The 21,920-nt window shown below is 35.7% G+C and overlaps 1 protein-coding gene across 5 annotated transcripts in view; it reads left to right on the forward strand.

Moving 5' to 3' along the window:
• Positions 1–6,399: 6,399 nt before the first annotated feature.
• CLEC5A (C-type lectin domain containing 5A) overlaps positions 6,400–21,920 on the forward strand; it is a 54,706-nt gene continuing 39,185 nt past the window's right edge. For 2 of the 5 annotated variants that reach the window (XR_012470063.1, XM_074193537.1), the window contains exons 1-7: positions 6,400–6,579; positions 7,349–7,456; positions 10,272–10,340; positions 11,786–11,842; positions 12,685–12,753; positions 16,141–16,277; positions 18,979–19,085. Coding sequence is in view for 4 of the 5 variants with exons in the window: in XM_074193537.1 (XP_074049638.1) it covers positions 7,369–7,456; positions 10,272–10,340; positions 11,786–11,842; positions 12,685–12,753; positions 16,141–16,277; positions 18,979–19,085 (527 nt within the window). In the remaining variant the exon portion in view is untranslated. Of the gene's footprint in view, positions 6,580–7,348; positions 7,457–10,271; positions 10,341–11,785; positions 11,843–12,684; positions 12,754–16,140; positions 16,278–18,978; positions 19,086–21,250; positions 21,709–21,920 lie in introns of those variants that run through there. The other 3 variants (XM_074193535.1, XM_074193536.1, XM_074193538.1) reach the window with 3 other exon arrangements.

A 21,920-nucleotide genomic window follows, 5' to 3' on the forward strand; every position in this document is an offset into this window, starting at 1 on the left:
TGCTTCCAAAAGATATGCATAGCCTAGTGAAGAAAAATTCTGGAATAGATTTTGAAAGACCTGACTAGTTGATTCCTACCCTTGGAATTATCACTTGATCTTGAGAAAAATCATAGAATGGACCTCATTCAGGTCAGTCATCTGATCATTTCATTCCAATATTAGAATGAAAGGAGATACTATTAGGACATTCAATAGTTAATAAAAGCAGGATTATTTAGCCATAGCATAGAAAAGATACATCACTTAGTTTGGGTAGATGAACTTCCCCTATTTCTGCCCCTATTTCTAAGCAGAAACCTATATGCTCATTAGGGCAGACTATGTTCATTGCCAGATTTCATACCAGATTTGCTTCCATATGCCCTTAAGACAGACAGATAGACGAAAATAGAGAGACAGTGGCAGAGAGACAGAGAGACAAAGAGAAGAGGTTTTTAATAAGTGTGTAATAGGTTTCCAGACACTATGCTAAATACTAAGATTCCAAATTCAAGGCTTTTTCCTCAAGTTGCTTACAATTTAATGGAAGAAGATACTATATAAAGAACTACAAAACAGGAGAAATGTACCTGGTGGCATGTTGAAGAGATGGCTAGAAAGTCATTTGGGGGTCTGATTCTGACTAGATGGTGCCTGGGAGCAAAATTGCAATGGGGAGAGGAAATAAAGTCCAGAGAATATGTCCAGAAAGTGGTGTAGAAACTTGATTCTGGACAAGATAAAGAGAAAGTTCACCACTGTCATCATGACTCAAGGTCACTAGAAAGTTTTGCAGATTCTTGGAGATGACTTCCTCACCTTTTAGGGAAAGAATTTGTCCATTATTCATTGCAGGATAATGAGTTACCCTTTAGAAACTGATTCTATTGCACAAAGCTTCTTCATTTCTGTATATATTTCTCCTATATAACAGAAAATAAGAATCTTCTCCCCTTATCTGACAAACTTTCCAGGATGCATCCAAGAAGAATACAATTTTGAAAATTTATTAAGCACTTAGTATTTGAAAGATACTGCGTTAGCTGTTAACAAGAACCAGTCCCTACCTTCAAGGAGCTTCCATTCTAACAAGAGATGCAAAATAGTACAGCAACAAGAAAACTGAATTGAGTTTGAGACTGGATTGAGAAACTGTATTGAGACTTGAGTTCAAATACCAGATCTGTCATTTACTAGTTTCATGAACTCGGACAAGACATTTAATCCACCTGAATTTCATCATACAATGAAGGAATTGATTAATTTGCTTTATAAGCACCTTTTGCATCCACATCTATAATCTTATGAAAGGGCAATTAACTACCAGCCATTATGTGGAAGGAAACAACTAGGGCAGTCAGGAAGGACTTGGAGTAAGTAGGAGATTATTGGAGAAAGATAGAGCTTCCAGTGATAGCACAAAGAAGATTCCATGGTCAATGTAAGCAGACAGGATAACACATGTACCCTGTATTTGTTTCCGAGTTGAAAAAATAAAATAGTGGGTAATATTAGGTCATTTTCAATGTGAGTTAGAAGATACTTATAACATGAAGTCAGATAAACCATGGATCAAATTATGTCTTCCAAAGAATATTAAGAAAAAACTAATATAACCCAATCTATTTTATAGAGTCAAGTCCTTGGACCTTTGAAGCAGTATTTGAAAATATCTGATCCTAGATGTAAATGTAAATGTACACTCTTTTTCAAACCTCATCATTTTTAATAAACTCATAAGGTTCCTTCCCTCTGGGAGTAGAAGAGATAGAGTGTGTGTGTGTGTGTGTGTACAAAAATGAATGAAAAACAAGCAAGCAAATAAAAAACAGTAACTTTCACTTATGTATAAAGTTTAATTATATATATATATATATATATATATATATATATTTAATTTATGTCCCAAGTTCCCCCAAAGTTTTGGATGAACACATACTAGGTCTGACCTTAGGGGATGACACAAGCAAGTTCATTTACGTATTTAGGCTTATCAAAATACCCTCAATTCATGGTGCTTAAAGAAAAGTCCTAAAGGAAGTTTAAGCAAGTGTTTTCACCAAGTGTCATTGACAGATATTACTGATCAGTAAACTCTGGATAGATTTGAATAAGCTAGGAAATGACTTTGTGATTTTGAGAGGTCAGGAAGTCTATGTGTGTAATAATGTCCACCAAATAGCAATTTCCATCAAAGTGATATTAGCTGACTGCAGAAGAAGCTCCTTCAATCAGAAAATAGCCACCAACCAACAGAGGATCACAGAAGGTTGTTTTACTGGCAGACATATATGAGAAATTATTTGAATGGCATCAAGATGAAATGTAAAAATCCTAACTGGCAGTCTTATGGACTCATTTTGGTTCTTCTGTGGTTTAAATAACTGCAGAATATTATAGCAGAGATATAAGCTAAGCTACTGAATCTTGTTATATATTTGTGAATATTCTGTGTTTTGAATTCTTTTTGTGTGTATGTAAGAATGAAATACTTGTTCCTAGGAATAAACCATTTTTTCCTTACCTGATTTTCTTGTATATTGTGTACATTTTTAAACTCACACCTTCTAGTAAAGTCTAAGATGTGAGCCATAATATAATTTATTATAATTAAATATGTAGGGAGTGTGACCTCAGCTAAAAACAAGCATGAGAACCCTTTTCATTAGAGGCAAGCTTATCCAGAATTGAACATGACTCAAAATGAATGATTGGAGACAGATTGAAGCAGTATACCAGCCCCTGGGAAAACAATACCTCAAAGTTATTGCATACATAAAGTATAAAATAGGTGCTTAAATATTGAGGAAAACCCCAAAAAATGATTTGGATTCAGGGAAGTCCCAAAAGAAAGAGAACTCCAGATATTAGTAATGTTTTCTGTTAGAAACTACCCAAAAGATCTGTTCTGTAGACATGAGATCTAGCTACAGTACTTCCTCTCTTTTCCTGATCCCTTGTGTTTCCCTCAGTTCTTATCTCTCATAATTCCTCCTGCAATATCAAGGACATGCACACCATAGTGACAATTCCCAAAATTTGTCTCAGTATAGTAGTGAGAGTTTCATATAAAGTTTCATAAAAGCAGTGTTATTATTTTAACAGTTTAAATTTAAAAAATCAGACTATTACCAGTTATCTTCCATGGAACTTTCTAACTCACATTTACTTCTCCCACCAATCTAATTATGGATTTTATTTTAGTCATTGAGAAATCAAAACTTGTCCATCTGAACATCAGATATAATTCTAAGTATCAGGGGGAAAGAGTATTATAGCCACTCATAACTCAACTTTCTTGAATTCTTCTCCTCCATTTCTCTAGATGGATATTCTCTTTTTCTGGTAAAAGCAGTCTGTAGCATATGCCATTGGCCCACCACTGAGAGACAATAAATGAACAAACAAGCAAACAAAATAAGAAACGATGTAGAATTTTATTTATTAGAATTTGAGATGATCTGAAAGATCACATAAGCCAGAGAAGATGGAACCAAGATGATGGACTAGCAATAAATATAGGAAGCTCCTCCCACCCTATCCTCCCAAACAAACAAACCAAAAAAACCTCCTCCAAACATATATAGAAAAAGTACCTGACTGATTCTAATCTGGAAATTAAAGGGATAAAATCACAGCAAGTCATTTTTCCAGCTCATGTCAGCAAAGGGAGACAGATAGGTGTGAGGACATGGGTGCAGGATCTGGAAAGAAGCATACTTTGCAGAGCATTCCAGAGCAAGGGAGAAGCTGTATGTAAGACAAAAGGTACAAGATACAGTATAGAAGGACCCACACTTGATTAGGTATAAGAGCAGATGCCAATAGGCAGGTCTGTCACTCATGAGTCATAAATCCAAGGTGGACTGAGAAAGGGACTTGTGCTTCAGTATGGCATCCAGTTGAGGAGCAGATTTAGGTCCAGGAGAAAGTTCAAAAGCAAACAGCAGTAGTGTAGTTCGGGGTCCAGGAGCAGAGAAGAATCTCAGATCCAACTTCTAGACAAGTTGAAAGCCTGCTAAACCGTACGATAGGGAAACCTAAAGGTTTATTACTTGAGAATCAGCAAATTTTCTAGTTTGCAAATAATGATTGAACTCAATAGCATTCTACTAAAAGTCTAAGTGAGGTAAGCCCACAGACCTATTATTGAGTCCCAAACTCAAACCTGCAGAATTCAGACTAGGGGTACAAAAATGGACTTTGCTCTAAATTCAACTATCTTGGGAGGACTGAAAGCTTACAAGTTCCAAGTCTGAGCTGTACCTGAGACTCTATAACAACAAAATACTCAGTATCTCCAAGAAAATAGCAGAACAAGTTATTGGAAGCACACAGAACCTGGTCCAAACAAAATCTAAAATCAGAAAATAGACAAGATTAAGCATTTTCTTTAAAACTATCACCATAAAAAGCTATTATTTGAGATGACAGTGATGCACAAAACACAATTCCAGAAGAGATGATACCAAAGCATACATAAGAAAGCTGTCAAAAAATATAATTTGAGAAGAAATTCAACTAGAATTTCTGGGAAAAAATGAATCAAAAGGTGGATTGGATTTTTTTAATTAGTTTTAAAGAATTAAGAAAAAATTAATAAATGAAATGAGACTGCTAGAGAAAAAAAATGGAGGGGAGGATGAGAGAAATAATGTTAGAAAAGTAATTAATAAATTGGTAAAAGAGGTACAAAACCCTACCCAAGTAATAAACTCCCTGAAAATAACAATGAACCAAATAGAAACTGAAGATTCCATGACATAAAAAGAAATAAAGCAAAGTCAAAAGACTGAAGAAATTAAATAAAATGTAGGAAAAATAAATTGACCTGAAAATGGCTCATAGAAACTTATTTTCAGATATCTGAAAGCCATGAGCAAAGGGGGAATCCCTGCACCTCACTCTCATTTGAACTGGTCAAAGAAGGAAAGGACACCTAAATACAAATGCACACAGACAGTTGGGAACAGAAATACATTTCACTCAACAGAGGAAATAGAAGGGAAAAGAGAGAAAGAAGAAGAAGAAAGAGTAGATTAAGGCAGGGATAAATAAAATAAATACTAACAAAAAGTACAAAAGCATTTATAGGGTTTTGTGGTAGCAAATAATTAGGAATTAATGAGGTGTTCATCAATTGGGAAATAGCTGAAAAAATTATGGTATTATAGAAATGATGGAACTATTGTTCTGTAAGAAACAATGAAAGGGATAATTTAAGAGGAACCTAGGAAAACTTTTATGAAGTGATACAGAAGGAAGTGAACAGAACCAGGAGAAAATTTATATGACAATATTATAAAGACAAACAACTCTGAAAAACCTAGGATTTAGGTTCAGTTCAATGGCCAAAGCACATTTCCAAAGAACTAATCATAAAATATGCTATCTACCTTTTGATAGCGAGGTGAAGAACTCAGGATATAGAATGAGAACTTTTTTTAGAATGGCCTTTGTGAAAAATGTACATACATATTTATAAAAGAGCTTTGTTTTTCTTTCTCATTTGGAAACAGGAAAAAAGAAGAAAAGACAGATTTGGTGCATTGAAAAAGAATAAAATTTAATTTTATTAGTGTTATTAGTCATTTTGTTACTACTATCACAAATTATTTTTAAAAATCAATTTGTTTGATTTATTGATTAATTTTATTGCTATTAATAATTGCAAGCATTTATGTAATTCTTTAAGGTTTGTTTTACAAATGTTATTTCATTCAATCCTCATGATAGTCCTATGATATTGATGCAATTATTTTCCACATTTTACAGATGAGGAAGTTGAAACTGGGAGAGTTTAAGTGGTTTGTTCAGGATTAAAACAGCTACTGTCTAAGGGAGAATTTGAATACTTCCTAACTCCAAGTCTAACACTTTATCCATTATACCACTTAATTACCTTTAAATGAAGAAACTGAGGGAAAAATAAATGAGATCAATTTTCCTCAATGACCTAATCAGTCATGATTTCTACTTTAAAAAAATTTTTTTTTGTCTTCCATTACTTCACTTCTGGACTTTCCCTATTCCAACCAGACTTCCTCAAATCTAATTCATTCTCACTTCAAACATCAGTCTTATGTTTAAACTCATATACATTTCTCTATATTTCAAACACTCTAACTCTAGCCAGACTAGAGTTTATTGTTAATTCACATGAATTTGGGGAAAGCAGTCTTTCATTTCTCATATGGGCAAAAGTTTACAAACCTCAGTAAATATGCTTGAATCTCTTTTCAAAGCAATCAGGGTGAGGTTATAGCAGCATAATTCAAACATTTGGGCTGCTTTCCTCATCCATCTGGTGGATACTTCCCCTCACTTGCCTACCAGAGTTAAAAAAAAAAAAGACAACCTCTTTCCTCCTCCCTCCAGATTGCCTCCCCTTTTCTTTCCACCCCCAAAAGCCCTAAGAGGAAGAGGCACAGGAAGAAAAGGATGTTGTAAAGATCAAGAAGAGGTCTCAGAGGAAGCATCATAACTTAGATAAAGATCAGAGGTCTGGAATCTCCCAGAGAAACAAGACCACCTGGGTGGGGAGGAGCATTCCTGAGCCCAACACAGCCCAGGCTGCCTCCCAGGGGGAGGTACTAGGTAAATCTGTCTTTTTTCCTTTACAAAACTTTACCTTCTTCCTGAATCTGTCAGGGACACTTTCTAAAATGCAATTCAGTTTTGCTTTATGAGTTTTGATGCTATGTCACTTGTGCATATAGAATTGATGCAGTGATTCCTTAAACATAATGTAACTCTCTTGATAATTTGAATTTTCCTTTTTTGTTTTCTCTGGTAATCTGATGACAATTCATGCTCTCTTGAAACCTTATGAAACATAGACTATTTTTTTCCTCTTCTTTTCATTTTCATACTGAATTAATCTTCATGATGTGTTCTTTATAGACGATAGATTCTTGAATTTTGTTTTTCTATCTATTTTACCTCAATGACATTTTTGGTGTTTGTATTTGAGCAGCCTAGATTTCCAAAGGCTTCGAGTCTATATCACAGTTATAGATTAAGTGTTTTGAGGGCCAGGGTATTATTCTGGAGTTGAGGTTGGGGTTTTTAAAACGTGTGTGTGCTTGGGGGATGGGAGATCATAAAATGGGTTCCAGAGAGAAAGTTCCCAATCTCTATCCCTCAATTAGGAAAGGTGGGTGCTGGGGGGATGGTGAAGAATGGCAGAAGTGCAGAAAGGGATTTAAAGGCTCTCTGTGAGGACAGATTCTTAACTGTGCTCTGGACTATCTCTCTGTATCTATAGATTGCTTGTCCCTACAACTTTCAGAAATCTTTATTTAAGAAAGTTTTTATTGCAATAAATAGCAATATGCCTAATGATATTTCTCTCTGACCCATGTAGGCACCCCTACACAATTTACCATGGCCTTTGTAAACTGTCACATGATCATATCTACAGCCATTGTCGTGACTGTCAAAGTTGTTGGCACAACCTTTTTTCTCATTTATTGTAAGTACTTGGTGACCTTCCCATCCCTTTTTCCTTTATTCATGCTTCTCCCCTGGGATTGGAAGACTCGGTATATAAGTTAAATTCAATCCTTTACCTCTGGGACTATCTATGAAATTGTAACTGCCTACACTGGGCAAGAAAGTTCTAGGTCAATTCTATGTGAATTGAAGTGTGGAATAGACAAGAATTCAATAAATTAAGGCTAAATAGACAATACAATCAAGTAATTCAGGTCCCAAATATCTATACCTTCTATTCTCTCTATTTATCTGAACAATTGGGGCTAAAGCAGTTTTTATTTTTCTTTCTTGAATTTTGAAGATTCAGTATTATCTAATTATAAAGCTGGCACAAGGTACCATACCCATATCATAGGATATGGGAACTATATTGGATCAAAGTAATGTAAACCTAAGTAGACAAGGGGTATGATGTGAGTCATCCAAAACATTCCCATATACCAAAGTCATGTTACAAAAGGCATCTTAACTGAGAGAGGGTCTTATAGGAAGTTCAGGAGCTTTAGGATAAATAATATTAAAATTGTATATATATATATAAAATGCCAAAGTTCTCTTCCAAACCCAATGGAGGAAAAAATGAGGAAGGAAATGTTATTAAGAATTAGAAATTGTGCAAGAGGCAGTCTTCACTCCTTACCCAATCTGGAATTTTCTTCCCCTGCCTCTGGCCACCCCTAGAACTCTAGAGCAATAAAGGTATATGGCACCTTCTATCCCAATTCAACAGACTCCAATGCCTCCCAGGATCTCCAGGATCAAATATAAAATCCTCTATTTGGCATTAAAAATCCTTCACAGTCTAGATCCTTCTTTTATTTCTGGTCTTCTTACACCACCACGTACTTTTTACTGTGGTGACACTGGCCTTTCTTCTGTTCCTTAAATAAGACACTTCATATCTCAGCTTTGGGCGACATGTTTAGCTATCCCCCATGCCTGGAACACTCTCCCTCCTCATCTCTACTTCCTGGCTACCCTGGATTTTTTTTTCAAGTTCCAGATAAATTCCCATCTTCTGGGTTAGCTAGGTAGTACAGTGGATAGAGTACCAGCTCTGGCATCAGAAGGACCTGAGTTCAAATCTCATCTCAGACACTTACTAGCTTTGTGATTCTGAACAAGTCATTTAATCCAATTTAATCCAATCCAATTTAATTCAAAACAAACCAAAAAAAAAAAAAAACCCTATCTTCTACAAGAAGCCTCTCCTCATTTCCTTTGATGCTGGACCTTTCCTCTATTGAACATCACCAACTAATTGTATATAATTGTTCACTTGTTCTCTCCCTCATTAAGACTGTGAGCTCTTTGGGAGCAGAGACTGTCTATAGGGCTTCACACATAGTAGGTATTTAATAAATACCTATTAACTGGAAAAGAAGATGACAAAAACATTGATGAGCAAATATTTATTACTATTTACATGATGCTGTGCTAAGAACTGAGAGGGGAAAAAAAAAGAAATGTACCTGGTTGAGCTATCCTAGATGGACAAATTCAAATAAGATCATAGATAAGGGAGGCAAAGGCAATACAAGAATTCTTTAAGTTAAAGGATAAAAAATGAATATTAATTTACATTTTTATATGTATATATATACACAATTTTAATATTATCTTTCCTAAATTAAGAAAGACTAAGTAGTATAGGGAATAAAGGACTGAACAGAGTCAGAAAGACCTAGATTCAAATTCTTCTTCAAACATTTATTAGTTATGTGACTGCACAAAACTTTTAACCTATCTCAGTTTCAGTGTTCTCATTTGCAAAATGGGAACAATAACCTCCTAGGGCTGTTGTGGGAATCAAATAAAATAACCTATATAAAGTGTTCACAAACCTTCAAGCACTGTATATGTTTTAGCTTTCAACATTGTCAATCGTTTTAAACATCTCAAGCCTCAGGAAAATTTAATACTATAATTTACGGATTGATGGTAATCTGTATTGTAAAAGAAATTATTACAACAAGAACCCCCTTACTAAAGAGATATACTGATATGAATAAAATTTAGGACCCTGAGATTAAGAACTGAAGGGATGAAATACAAAGGGGTTGTGGCATCTGGATTTGTCATATACTGAGGAGATATTTGGTGGTGGCCATAGCTGACAGTGGTAAGAAAGAGTGAATTTACTTCCCCATTCAGAATTTTTCCACCATTCTCCTGCCTTTCCCTCATTTTTCTTCATGCATAAGATCTATTGTAATGCCTGTGGAGATGAAAAGGGAATAAGGATGTGGTGTAATAGACATCCTTGAGTGGAAAGTGGAAGAGGAACAGAGAAAAAATATTTTAGAATGTCTGACTTTTCACAATTGATTTCCAATCCCCATTAACCCTTTGACCAAAAATGAAAGACCTTGACTTGTTATCTTTGAGAGAGACAGACAGACAGGAAGACAGACAGAGACAGAGATACAGACAGACAAAGACAGAGAGACAGTCAGAAAATGAGAAACAGAGAGAGAGAGAGAGACAGAGAGAGAGAGAGAGAGAGAGAAGAAAAGAGGGAGGGAAGGAGAAAAGGAAGAAGGAAGGAGGAAGGGAGGGAAGGAGACAGGGAGACAGAGACAGAGAGAGAGACAGAGACAGAGAGAGAGAGAGAGAGACAGAGAGAGACAGAGAGAGAGAGAGAGAGACAGAGAGACAGAGAGACAGAAAGACAGAGACAGAGACAGAAACAGAAACAGAGACAGAGACAGAGACAACAATTGAGTCATGTTACTGGATTAATTGAAGGCAATTCTTTCTGGGTTGATACTAACAGCCAACTCTGTCTCCAGTGCCAGAGATATTCCCTCCTGTCCTCAAAGAAAATTCCAACTCCATCAGCACAGAAAGAAGTGTAACAGGTAATTTTTGGTGGACTCCTCCCATTATCTCTTTCCTGACATTCTTCTTTACTGTTGGTGGAGATTTTTCCTGCTTTAGCCCCCCTCCTTTGTCATCTTCTTTTCCTTGGAAAAGTGAGACCCTTGAGGCAGGGAAAACAATTATGAGTTTATTTCCATGGCCCAAGCCAGAGGTTAAGAGGTTCTAAATTAAAGTAAAGGTTGTATAAAAGAGAGGAGGACAAATGAGACAGATATTTGGAGGACAAACAATAATATTTGGCAGCTAATTATATGTGGGTGGTGAGAGAAAAGTAGACTTTCCTCCCCTCCCAAAAATATTGTCACTGTGGTTGTAAACCCATGTAGCTGACCAGATAGTGGTTTCTAAGTGAAATAGGAAAATTTGACAGAAGATACAAATTGGAGTCAAAATATAATAAATTCTGTTTTGTATATTTTGACCTTGAGATGACTGAAGGACATTCAAGTTAGATGACATAATGAATAAAATTTAATCTCTGCTTCAGTTTTCTCAATAGTAAAATGGAAATAATAATAGTGATTCCCATAAAGGGTTGTTGTAAGAATAAAAAGAAATATTAAAAAGTCCTATATCAATGCTAGTCATTACTACTACTACTACTACTACTACTACTACTACTACTACTACTACTACTACTACTACCATTAATATTATATAGAAAGAAAGTTATTGTTTGTCCTTGGTTCTTGAAGAAGACCATAACATCAGGAAGGTGATGTCATACATTCCTACCCCCCTTCCTTCAGCTGCTAATAATAAAGTGAATATTGTACATACCCATTTGTATTTAACACATTTACAGATTAGTCATTTTTGGTATGAGGAATTAGGATTAAGGGAAAAGAAAGAAAACCATGAGATAGGAAGGAAATACATAAGAGAAGTTTTTAAAAAGTGAATGTAGTTTTTATTCAGATATTGTAGGGCTTTTTTTTAATTTGGTTTGGTTTTTCTTTCTCTGGATGGGGATAGCATTGTCCATATCCAGTCTCTTAGTGTTGTCGTAGTTCTCTGGGCTGCTGAGAGGAGCTGCATCCATCAAGGGTGATCATCTCACAATGTTGTTGTTAATGCGTATATTGTTCTCTAATTCAGCTCCCTTCACTCAGCATCAGATCTTGTAACAGTAGATCCATCCTTCTATAAATTCCGAAGATTCATGGTTTCTTATTGAACAATAGTACTCCCGTAACATTCATATACCATAACTTAAAGAAGACAATTCTTAAACTAGGTTTTAAAAAAGTTCATAGAATTTTTGATTGGCAGGAACATTAGAGTTCCATCTCCTTCCTTCACAAATGAAGAAATTGGGGTTTGTAGAGGTGAATAATCTCTCCAGGGACACACAACTGAAAAAAAAAACAGAATAATTCAGAATTGAGACCATGGTTCAAACCAACAACTTTTTTGTCTACAGTGTCAGTTACTTCTGAAGAGAGCTCCAAATACACCACCACTGAATACATCAGAACTGGTAACTTTTAGAGGGATCATCCCCATTTGACTTCAATGATCTGATCTCTTGGTGACCTCTTCCCATTGTCACCTTCATGAATCCTGTTCTCCTAATTGTTCAATCTTTGCCACCCTTGTTTTCAAATTTTATTCTCTCTTCTTTCCCCTGCTCTTTCCTCTCTTTTCCTTCTCTCTCTTCCTCCTTCTTTTCCTCCCTCCCCATCTCTTTCCTTCCATTCCCTTCCCCCTTCTTCCCCTGACTTCAGTCTCTCACTCCTTGACTTCCTGTTTCAACATTTTTGAGCATGCACTAGATAAAGAACTCTATAGTTTTAAATGTATGTAAAAACTAACCTGCCTATTTTTAGTGATATATAGACCAACTATCATCATCATCTTCCACGTCTTATCTTTTTTCTGACTTCAAGAACATCCTTGCCATCCTCAGCTTTGTGAACCAGGGTTGGCATCCTAATCAATGTCAGCCTAGTTAATGAGAAAACAAGTGACTGGAACCTTAACATTCCAAATGTCAATAGTTATAAGTGCTAATAGCTGTATAAAAAGAACACAGTTCAAGCACTCAGAACACTAAGCATAAACATTCAAAATAATCATAGAGCACAGTACCCTTAATAAAGTGCTGAGAAAATTCTAAGATTGTGGATGAATAGAAGTGAAGGATTTCTTGAAAAAGATAATTATTGAGCTAGGTTTATTTAGAACTGGAAGAGACCCTAGAGCTCCAGCTCTTGTTCTATAGATGAGAACATTCAGAGAAGTCATATGTAGCAAATAGGAAAGCCAAGATTTGAGCCCTGGTCTTCAGGGTCAAAAATCAGCAATTGATTCTATTTGCAGTTCCATGGATCTCACCTACCACTTCTGAAGGAAACTTCAGAAACACTACCCCAAAGAAAAGCATAACAGGTAAGTTCTAAGAGAACCATCAGCATTTGACTTCAATGATCTGAATTGTAAATGAACTCTTCTCAATATCCCTTTTCTGAGATCCTTCTCATCTTAAGATCAAGTTACTGCCACTCCTGTTTTCTTTCCTTTCTTCCTTTCTTATTTCATTCCTTCTTTCCTTCCTTCAGTTCCTAACTTATTTCTATGTGGGAAATTAGGGAGAAGTTCAGAGGATCAAGAAGATAAAGAAATTCAGGAATAATCACTTTTAAAGAGAGCAAAACCATTCCAGAATCATAAAATATCATCATTGGAAGGAACTTTAGAGAAAATAAAAGACAACCCCTTCACATGACAGATGAGAAAACTAAAGCTCAGAAAAGATATATGGTACATTAAAAAGAGCACTAGATTTGGAATCAGAGTACTTGGGTTAAATCTTGGCTTTGATACTTATTTCCTGTAAGACCTTAGACAAGTCACTTATCTTCTTTGGGTTTCAGTTTCTTGTCCATAAAATGAAGGGAAATGGACTTAATGGTCTTTAAGGTACCCTTGAACTCTAAATCTAACTGTGATTCTATAAAATTACCTCCTTGCCCACACTCAGAGAGTTAATAAATGACAAAATTGAGAGTCAAAAACAGCCATTAGAAGTTCATTAAATTTACTTTTTTTAAAAAAGTTTAAAAAAAGTTTTAAAAAATTCAATACTGAAAATATCCATATTTATTATAAACAGAGGAGCAGATTGTATAATCAGTTCATTGAATTTTAGTGAATGAGTTTAGAGTGCTACATTGCACAGGCAGTTCTAAGGACAAGATTATGAGGAAGTTAGGGCAAATGACTTAAACCTGTTTGCCTCTTTCCCCATCTGTAAAAAGAGCTGGAGAAGGAAACAATGAACATCTCCAGGATCCTTGTCAAGAAAATCCTAAATAAGTCACAAAGAGTCTAGCATTACTGAAAATGATTCAATAACTATCATATTACACTTTCCAATGATAGCATCAATAAAATATCATATTAGTTCTGTCTACTATCTCTCAAGTACTAAAGAGAACAGGATCAGTTTAGATATGGAAGAAAACTTTTTGTATAAACTAAAAATATATTTCCTTCTAATAAACAAGAAGGGTATGCAAGTTATTTCATCACTAAGGAATTCAAATATAACATTCAAATACTAAGGTTAGAAATCACTTTCCTAATCTACCAAATCACCTGGAAGAAAACAATTTCTCAGAAAGGAATTAGCAAGTGAAAGCTTTTTTTTTTTCCTATTGCCTAGGAAAAGAGAGATTTTATGCATATATCTTATCCCTCCTTCCTCCTTTCTCCTAGAGTTCTTTGGTTATTGTCAGGGGTAATTTGGATATTTTTGTTGGGAAAGATAATCATAGATGACTTGATAGCACTTAAAGGTTCACAAAACACTTTGCCCAAAACAATAAGCATTACATTAATCGAGTCAATAAAAATTCATTAAAGACCTATTATGTATTTGGCTCCATGCTAAGCACTGGGAATAAAAAGAAAGGTAAAAGTAACTCCTACTTTCAAAAGGCTCACAGTCTTGTGGGGAGAGAACAAGGAAACAACGACATACAAATAAACTATGAAAAGGACTAAGTAAAGGTAATCTTAGAAGAGAGAAACTAATATTAAAAGCAGTTGGGAAAGGTTACTTACAGAAAGTGGGATTTTAGCTGAGACTTTGTGTGGAACAAATGCCACTTAAATAAATTTCAAAGATTTCTCAAGGTATGAAGAGAAAGTTTTATTCATTTCTTGAGGAACTGACCCCAATCAGAGAGACTGAGGCCAAAGCAAATGACCCAAGAATCACATTTATCGTAACTCAATTCCCCCCCCCCAACTGACCCACCCTTATTAATGAGGAATATGGTCTTCACAATCTAGACTCAAAAATTAATCTAAGGAAAAGAGCAAATAATTCAAACCAAAACAGGATTATCCCTTCAACTCCAGGAATTAAATGGCCATCCTGACTTCAACAGATAAGATGGGACCAGTTGATTCTTCACCAATATCCCAGAAATTGCTTTGTCAAGGGAAGAGGGGCACATAGTTCAACTATTTTCTAATCTATAATATTCTACTTAAGAAATCTCAGACTTTATCCCACTCAACTTCAAGGAAGCTAGAAGATCAAGCTGAAGAGAGAGATTACTAATAAAATAGTAAAATTACTATTTAGTCATTTTACATTTGAGAAAATTGAAGCAGAGAAATTAAATTTATAATAAGTATCAGAAACAAGTATCAAACCAGTTTTTTTGATCCAAGTTCAATGGTCTCTACACTATTAGATACTCTGCTGTCTATTACAGTATAGTAGATATAGTTATGAATGAGGGAAATTTAAGGGTAATTATTCGATGACTTCCTGAACTAGTGAACTAGGCCAGTATTTCCATTCCTTCACCAACCAATCTCTCTTTTACCTCTTTAATTTGGCTTCCATTTGAAACATATTACAACTACTTTCAAGAAAGTCACCAGTAATCTCTTGCTTATAAATTAAAATGGATTTTTCTTTGAACTTATTCTCTTTAATCTTTCTGTCGTACTACAAACTGCTTCTTCAAGATCTTCCCCTTTATCTTTCCTGACTTTAATTATCCTTTTCCTTCCCTTATTTCCCAACTTCTCCCAAAAGCCTCCTCTCCCCTACTTTCCTTAGACATCTCCACTTGAATGACTCATTGTCACTTCAAACATAATCTATTCAAAACCAAACTCAATATCAGCCACATAAAACCTAATTCCCTCTTCCAAATTATTAATTTCTGTCAATGGTACCAACATTTCTAGTCTCCAGACCTTTTGGACTTAACCTTTCTTTCATTCCCTATAGTTAATCACTGTTATTTTTATTCTTTCTGCAAAATGCCTCCGAGATCTGTGTATTCCTTTTCATTTTTACTATCGCTATGTAAATTCAAACTGTTAACACTTAGCACTTGAACTACAGTTGGGGGGGGGGGGGATTTCTAATGTGATCTCAGGCTTTTTGCCTTATGAATAAATATATATTCCACTTTCAAACTTTGTTAGATGCTGGTTGACGGGGACTGCGAGACAATGATATATAACTCAATAAACGTGTATTAAACAACTACAATGTGCAAAAGTCAAATACTAAAACTGTCATTGTTCTCAAGGAACCTACAATTTATTTTAAAATTTAAGATAGAAACACACAAAAAAATACCAAATAGAAAAGTTAATAAACACCTATAATAACAGTTAATTTTTTTCTTTATTTGTTCCCTCTTTGTTTCATTCATCTAATTCCTCATAAACCTAATAGATTATGTCTTCCCCAAATCACTACTTGTTCATAGTCTCCCTATATCTTTTTTTCTCATCCTCCAGATTGTCCCATTCTGTGGCATTCTGAAAAAGGGAGATGCTATTTCTTTTCTATCAAAGAACTAAATTGGAACAATAGTCAGATCCAATGCTTTAACGAAGGGGCTACACTGGCAATTATCAACAACATAGAGGAGCAGGTGAGAACATCATACTACAAGAAGAAAAGAACAACTTTCTATATCCCCTGGCTAGGATAGTTGTATCTTCTTTTGGAGCAGGAGTGAGAACCTGCCCCCCTACCTATTTGATGTGCACACCAAATTCAGTGAATGGAGTGATTCTTAAAATGTTTAGTCTTTTTCTTATAAGAACAATGGCCCTGACATTCAAGGAGCATGCCCAGCTACTTAGAAGTGGGAGTGGCATTCTAGCCAGATGATAGAGAAGAGGGAAAAGAATGTGAGAATCAGAAAAGACACTTGAGACGCTACCCTGATGTAGCAGAAAGAATACTAGAATGGGTGGTTGAGAACATTTTTATTCCATTGACCATGAAAGTGGCTGAAGTAGGCACTTAGAGCCCTTAGAGCCTGATCAGACATCAAATATCCCAAAGCCATCACAAGTCATCTTGAGATTTGTCTTGCCATTGAACTTTGATGACTCTGGAAGAGTCAGCTCAGCTTCACTTATATCTAATTCAGACAGGAGTCAAGACAATCAATCATGATGCCAGTAGTGCTTTTTGAAAATGAAGCACAAATACAATTTTGCTTGATTTGGTGTATTTGTTTTATTTTTAGATTTGTTTTATTTTTCTTTTTTGTTATTGTTTTTATTTTCAAATGCATGTTAATTTAAATAAAATGAGATTAAAAAAATAAAATAAAAGAACACTAACATTCCTATCAACATTTACTGCTTGTGTGACCATGGGCAAAACATAAACTTCCTGGGTCTCAATTGTTTTTTTAATCTGCAAAATGAGAGAGTTAGAATAGATGGCTTTAGGGTTCCCTTACGGCCCTAAATCTTTTAAATTGATTCATTTGACTTTTACTTACCTCAGTCTGTCAAAAAAACATTAAGCAGATACTGACTAATCACTATAAAATAAATGTTTGTACTTCATTTTCAAAGACCACAACATTAGGGAGATGATGCCATGACATGAATTGGATTTGGTAAGGGGAGGCTGTGCTAAATCACTAGCCTCTAGGGATACAAAGAAAGGTTTAAGACATCACCTACATACCCTGAAGGAGATCATGATGGTCTAGTGTTGGGGGGGGGGGGGTGGAGATAGTATGCAAACAACTATATACAAACAAGGAATCTTTAGGTTAAACTGGAAATAATTAACCTAGGGAAGGGATTAGAATTAAGAGAGATTGGGAAAGAGTCCCTGTAGAAGGTGGAAATTTAGTTGGAACTTGAAAAAAAGCCAGGAGAGAGAGAGAAATGGAGGGAGAGCACTCCAGAAGTAGTGAACAATCAGTGAAAGTGGACTTGGGAGATGGAGCATCTTGTATGAGAAACAAGGAGGCTGGTGTCACTGGATCAAAGACTACTTAGTGTTGGTGAGTAGAAGGTATAAGAAGACTAGAAATGTTCAGGACTGGGGGCAAGAAAACTATGAAGGGCTTTGAATGATAATCTTCATTCTACACCTCCCACCTCACAAAACAACCTTCAGAAGCACATATTTTCACTCTCACTTGAGGCCTTTAAAAAGAGACTAGAAGACCATTTGAGAAAGTGAGATGATGAAGTGGATAGAGGGCAGTGTCCAGAGTCAGGAAGATTTGAGTTCAAATCCAACATCAGACACTTTACAAGCAGTTTGACCCCAAGCAAGTCATTTAACCCTGATCTGTAAAATTTCCCTCGTCTGTAAAATAAGTTGAAAAGGGAAAGGGAAATTAACTCTAGTATCTTTACTAAGATAACCCCAAATGGAGTCAGAAAGAGTCAGACAAGACTAAACAAAAAGCAGCAGCAGATGACCACATGTTGCTGAAGAGGTTGGAATCACTGGCCTCTCAAGCCCATGGCAACTTTAAGATTATATGAAATTGTGACCCCTGAGCTAGGGTAACAGAAAGGCCAGGAAGAGTAGGACTGTACTACTGGGTCAAATAAGTTGAAAGAGAGATGCTTTGGGACAGGCTTATTTCTAAAGGTTAGGTACTCTCCTATATAAAGAAAAGAACAGATGTGGAAAAGGGAGAAAGAAAGTGAATAGAGGACATAGATTCAAATCCAACTCTACTATCTACAATATGATTTTGAATTAATCACTGACCTCTCTAAGCCGAGATTTCATCAGATAATTGCTAGGGATTCTCCTTACTCTCATTTTATGAACCTAAATGCTAGACTTACACTCAGTGTATATTCAATATACTCATTGTACACTGAGACCCTCTCTCTCACTGAAACTGAGATCCTTTGATTTTAATGACTTATCCCAAGAGTTAGCTAATCAGTAGCATACCCAGTATTTGAACCGTGTCTGCAATACATATTTATTATCTTTTTCTGAATTATTTGAAAATTTTTATATCACTCCAGGATATTTTATTTTAGAATATGTCCAGGAAACATAGAATGAAAATAATGTTGCCAATGTTTATTATTGCTTATTTTCGTTTTTGTTTGGTGGAGAGTCTTGGAGGGTATATCAAGTTATTTTAAAATGTTATGGTATTGAGGCTGTCAATCCAAATAATCTGAATTATTCACTAATTTGGTTTCTGTATTTTAATGGTACCTTTTATTAGTAATTGAGTTGACTGTAAAACTGAGAAATAACCCCTCAGAGTATTAGGGACAGTAACATCTATGGTCTTAGGGGTAGTAAGGCTTGGTGTTTCATTGTTATAATTTCCTTTCCAGAATTTTCTTCAGAGCAGAGCTGGTTTAGAAGAATATTTCATTGGCCTTCGATACCAAAGAGCACAAAAAAGGTGGCAGTGGACTGATGGCTCAGGATTCATGGTCAGGTAAGTTAGACAGACTTTAGAGATTTCATTTGACATAATACAAAGGACGTGATCCATGATTCTGCCATCAGGAACTTCTCAGAAGACATAGAATTTAGACAGATTAGATCCCTTTCATTCATCTTCCTCTTACCCACCCATCTCCCTGACCCATCTCTTAGTTGCCTTTTCCTCCAAGGTTCTATAGACCTAGTATCTTTTCCAGATGAAGAATCTCCAACAAAAGAAGATGTAAAGAGCTCTTTAGAGGTGAGCCTTTAGTTTAGAAATTATTTAGTTTAATGACAGCATTCCTTGGAAATGAGTCAGTGAATAAATGTGATGATATCATTGTAGAGATGACAAGACTGAGGTATATAATATGTTAAAAGTATATTGGGGGGGGGCTAGGTGGCACAGTGGATAAAGCACTGGCCCTGGAGTCAGGAGTACCTGAGTTCAAATCCGGTCTCAGATGCTTAATAATTACCTAGGTGTGGCCTTGGGCAAGACCCTTAACCCCATTGCCTTGCAAAAAAAAAAAAAAGTCTATTGAGCCAGCACGACACAGTCACAAAAACATTTATTAAATCACACAGTATGCTAAGGGATTTACAAATGTCTCATTTGATTTTCACAATAACTTTGAGAGCTAGGTGTTATTCTAATCTGTATTTTACAGTTGAGAAAACTGAGGAAGACAAGCTATACAGCTAGGAAGTGTCTGAGATCGGAATGAACTCAGTGCTCTAGCCACTTTTCTGGTTCTAAAGTCAGAGGACCTGAGTTTGAATCCTTAATTTGCTCTTTATTATTTCTATAATCCTAAACAGCCACTTGATTTGGTTTTCCATCTTAAAGTGAGAGGATTGATTATATAACATCTAAGGTTTCTTCCAACTCTCTATCTACCCCACCTACAAATAGGTGTTGCTGTCCTTTTCTCTCTGTATTATGTATCCACCCTTGCTAATTAACTATATAGCCTTGGATTCCAATGGAAATTTTCATTCTTTGTTTCAAAAGTGGAAAAAAGAGCAGGAACATCTCAGAAGAACTGACAGAGGGGCAGGACCACAAGCAGTGGTCTTTTTGTTACAAATATTTAGCTACCCCTAGCCCCCTGAATTTTTTCCCTTCATTTTATTATACTTTCTACAATTCTATCAGAGATTCATTTAAGCAGGAATAAGGAGTGATTTATGACTTTATGTGAATCATTTTGCTCAAAATGCATTCTTCCAAAAAAATCTGAAGATTATGGATTCTATTGTGATGAGGGGCAGCTAGGTGGCACAGTGGATAAAGTGCCAATCATGGAATCAGAAAGACATCTTCCTGAGTTCAAATCCGATCTCAGACAATTAATTACATGTTGTGTGACCTTGGGTAAGCCACTTAGCCCTGTTTATCTCAATTTCCTCATCTGTAAAATGAAGCTGCAGAAGGAACCACTCCAGGATCTTTGCCAGATGAAGTTATTGAGTCAGACATGACTGAATAACAATAGAATGGAAGTTCTTCTGATTGATGGAAAAGTGGATTATTTTGGAGCATGGAACACTTTTCAGGATAGCACAAACCTAAGTGAAGTACTATTGGAGGAGAGAGGCAGATAAGTGCATGAAGAGTCAAGCAAGGGTCTTGGAGTTGAGGGATGATTGTACAAAGAAAAGGAAAGGTGCCAAAGACAAACTGTATTCCTTTCCTTACTGTATTTTTTTCTTCACTCTTGGTTTCCTTTTCCTGAATGGTTTGCTTTCCCAAGACCTGCAAACCAAAGCTAGAAAATTGCTTCTACGTTTTGGCTACATTGTTTATAAAATAGGTTTGGGAGGAAAATCCTGAGAACCTACCCATATAACATTTATACGTGAAAATTCTGAATCCAAAACAATGATTGACAAGCTTTTAAAACACCATCCATTATACTTTGAGAAGTATTTGTCCATATGAACTAAGAAGGTAAGTTTTGAGCCAAGTTTCAAAGCAAACAAGGGCCATCCATGGATTACTGGGGAAAGAGAGGCAGGGAAGATGTAGGTAATTCTGTCTGTGTAGAGTGACCTAAAAAAAAGCTTAACAATAAGTACCAAAGAAGGAGCTCCAAGTGAGAGTCTGAGTCAAGGTTTTAAACCCTCATAATGTAACTATCCTGACCTTCCCTTCTCTCTCTCTCCATCCAGCATTACAAATGACCCACAAAATTTTGAGTGTGGGATCATAGGGGTCAGTCAAACTGTGTACGAGGCATCTTGTGAGGTTCCTCATCGATGGATATGTGAGAAGTGAGCACAATATTTTGGCAGTGAGAGAGAGACTTGCCTCCCACACATACACCAAAGCCAAAGGGAGCCCTTTCCTGGGGAAGTGCCTCTCAAAACTTTTCTTCACTCAGAGGAATATCTATGAAATTTCTAAGCCATCTAGGAGGTAATACATAATCTGCTCTAAACTCAGAAGGGATGGCATTGATGAGGCAGAAATGCTCAGGACTTAGAAAAAGAGAATTGAAGGCAGAGAGATTCATGAGAAAAAAATTCAGAAGTGCACTTTCTGCAAACTTGATCATCCTAACTTTATGTACTTTATTATGTTTTATTTTATTCTTTTCTTAATTGCCTAATAAAACTCTTCCACATCAACTGTGTCCTGACTATTTTAAAAAATTACTTACATCTTTTCTAGTCACTAAAGCTACAGAAATACAGGTATTCTACAGAGACAAGGCAAAGAGTGGTGGAAGCAAGAGTGTTATCAGAATAGTTCAGAGATTTGACTTATTAGAAAATAAGGAAAATTTCTTTCATAATGGTTTGAGATTTGTTTAAGAGTACTATTCATCCTTTAAGTTTA

Source organism: Macrotis lagotis, chromosome 7, assembly GCF_037893015.1.
Source record: "Macrotis lagotis isolate mMagLag1 chromosome 7, bilby.v1.9.chrom.fasta, whole genome shotgun sequence".
NCBI lineage: Eukaryota > Metazoa > Chordata > Mammalia > Peramelemorphia > Peramelidae > Macrotis > Macrotis lagotis.